General features: G+C 36.8%; 1 protein-coding gene across 1 annotated transcript; it reads left to right on the top strand.

The window, feature by feature from the left end:
* The first annotated feature begins 777 nt into the window (after window positions 1–777).
* Window positions 778–1321, top strand: LOC116655455 (dynein axonemal heavy chain 17). Its single transcript, XM_032453347.2, has 2 exons — window positions 778–906; window positions 984–1321. Exons 1-2 carry the CDS (start codon window positions 898–900, stop codon window positions 1272–1274), a joined length of 300 nt encoding a protein of 99 aa, XP_032309238.1. The 5' UTR covers window positions 778–897; the 3' UTR covers window positions 1275–1321.
* The last annotated feature ends 1187 nt before the right edge of the window (window positions 1322–2508 follow it).

Below are 2508 nucleotides of genomic sequence, written 5' to 3'. Positions count from 1 at the left end.
TTACCGACTGCCAGGTCGAAAAACTCCCTGCATTTGAGCCTGCAAGTAGCTAGAGGATGCCTGATAGTTCTTTCTCCGAAAGGAGAGGATTTGTACTCGCTGCCCTTGCTAGTTCTACCGCGGCGCAACTTCTCTCATGATCCCTATGACCACAGTTACCCATATCAGGTGAATGTCATACTGTTCCGCCATCTCGTTAAAAGTTCTGCGACAATCATTGACTCTCCTAGAGTTGGACAAGAAACCGTCAAGTGCCTTAAGTACCTTAAGTACTAAGTAAGTACCTTAAGTGCCTTAAGTACTGCTTGACTGTCCGAAAAGACAGTCCAGTTTTGCGCATACTGCCTGTGACGCAGAACTCTGCCATGCGCTGCGAACCCCTAAATTTTTCTCTGTAGAAGGACCGCTATCTATTGACCGGTAATCTGAAAAGGAGTGTTTGTCGAGGACCCTCCAGTTGGTAACTGGGTGAGAATAAGGTAAGGTCTAGCACTTCTCCTGTTCTTGATGACAAAGGTAGACACCTGAACCACATGACTAAGAGCTTAGAGATGAGGATAAAATCGAAAGTTGACTAACCCCTCTCATTTTTGTTACTGCTCCCCATTGCTGGTTGGGGAAGCAATAATCCACCAATAATCCTCAAGTGCACCTTTTCAAGTTCCTTTTTTTGCAAGCCGACCCTTCCTGTTCACCATTTTTGACCTCATCAATAATTTTGTAATTTTTCAGGATGTTATAATAGAATTTCTTAACAACTCAAATAAGAAGCGAATTATATTCACAATAAATTCAGGCGGACAATTATATCCATCTTTTAATTTTCCTGTAAAGCCACGAACAAAAGTCGCATACTTTATAAGAAATACTATTCCCATTAATTTGACGGATGACAATATGCTAGACGTAAGTAGTTCTATTACTGCTTTTTTACATTTTTTGTGCTTAAAATTTTTTTTAAGCTATAATATTAATCTTTTTAGTCCCTTATGATTGGAGACCTGTTGCCAAATCCTCTAGCCAATCTTTCTGTGTTATGTGATGAGGTGTTTTTCCCACTTCTAAATAATACTGTGAACCAGGTAGGCTGGACTAGCGTTATTGCCAATGATATGAAAACGGAATCGCAGGAGATGCGTAATGGAATAGCTCAAATGAAAGGACTTGTAATAAATCGAACAATTTTTCCTTTGCCAATCTGTATGGATGAAGTTATGCAGGCCGCACCTGCCATTGCAACTGGGTTTGTATATCCCTTTTTATTTTCAATATAGCTATATGCTTAGGTCCGACCCCGTACAAGAGCATATGTCGAACTACAATGACTTAGAAGAAGATGACCAAAGTTTCTTATTAGTCATATCTTTATGAGTAAATTATATAATAATAATAAATCGGTCTTTAGACCGTTTCTAAAAAAAAACAAAATAAATTTATGTAATGGCATGCTTTCATTGTTAGGTACCTATTCACTAGTATCTATTTATAGATGGTCAATCTATAAAAGACCCCGTATCTGCGCCTTTTGGTACCTAATTCTATATAATTGGCTGTGGTTTCTGTACATATCCTTTTTGATATTGTTAAATGAGATTATTTTATCTCAACGAAATTATTTTATCTCACCTGCTATATGACTTTTTAAAAATATGAGATTAAAATTCTTTTTAATTGGAGAAAGTCTTGTTTAACTAACTATAATAAATTCAATACAATTATTTCGAGTTTTCCCTTCAAATATTTAATAAATATTTGAATCATGTGGGTGAGACCTATTATTTCAAGTTTTTCCCTAAATCCAAAATTAAACAAGAAAGGAAAGCTAACTTCGGGCGGAGCCGAAGTTGATATACCCTTGCAGTTCAGTCGCAGTCCGCTAGGTGGCGCCACGCATTTTAAATTATTAGATATATAGCGGATCGTATATAGTCGGCCGATCCTTATGAAATTTGGCATATTGAATTATGTTGCCCAAACAGAAATCTGTACCAAGTCCCAGCTTTCTAACTTAAAAAACACCAAAGTTATGCCAATTCCGATCGTGGTATGACAGCTATAGGATATAGTCGGCCGATCCTTATGAAATTTTGTACATAAGATATTTTGGTCAAATATAACATGTGTGGAAAGTCCCAACCCTCTATCTTAAAAAACACCAAAGTTATGGCATTTCCGATCAATCAGTTATATGGCAGCTATAGGATATAGTCAACCGATTCCGGCCGTTCCGACTTATATACTACCTGCAAAGGAAAGAAGGGTGTGTGCAAAGTTTCAACTCGATAGCTCCAAAACTGAGAGACTAGTTTGCGTAGAAACCGACAGCACACTTGCACACTTTTGACCAAAATTATAATACCCTCTGCAAGGGTATAAAAATGGTATGATTTACTGATTTTAATAGGAAAAAAATTTTCAATAGGAAATTGTTTAGCGATAAATCAAGCACAAAAATAAATATAGAAAATTGGGGATTTCAACTTTAGTAGTAGTATCCAAAGATATGGT

This window comes from Drosophila ananassae (genome assembly GCF_017639315.1).
Source record: "Drosophila ananassae strain 14024-0371.13 chromosome Y unlocalized genomic scaffold, ASM1763931v2 tig00000105, whole genome shotgun sequence".
NCBI classification, from domain to species: domain Eukaryota; kingdom Metazoa; phylum Arthropoda; class Insecta; order Diptera; family Drosophilidae; genus Drosophila; species Drosophila ananassae.
The sequence above is the reverse complement of the archived record's forward strand: the minus strand, read 5'-3'. Positions and strand labels throughout refer to the sequence as shown.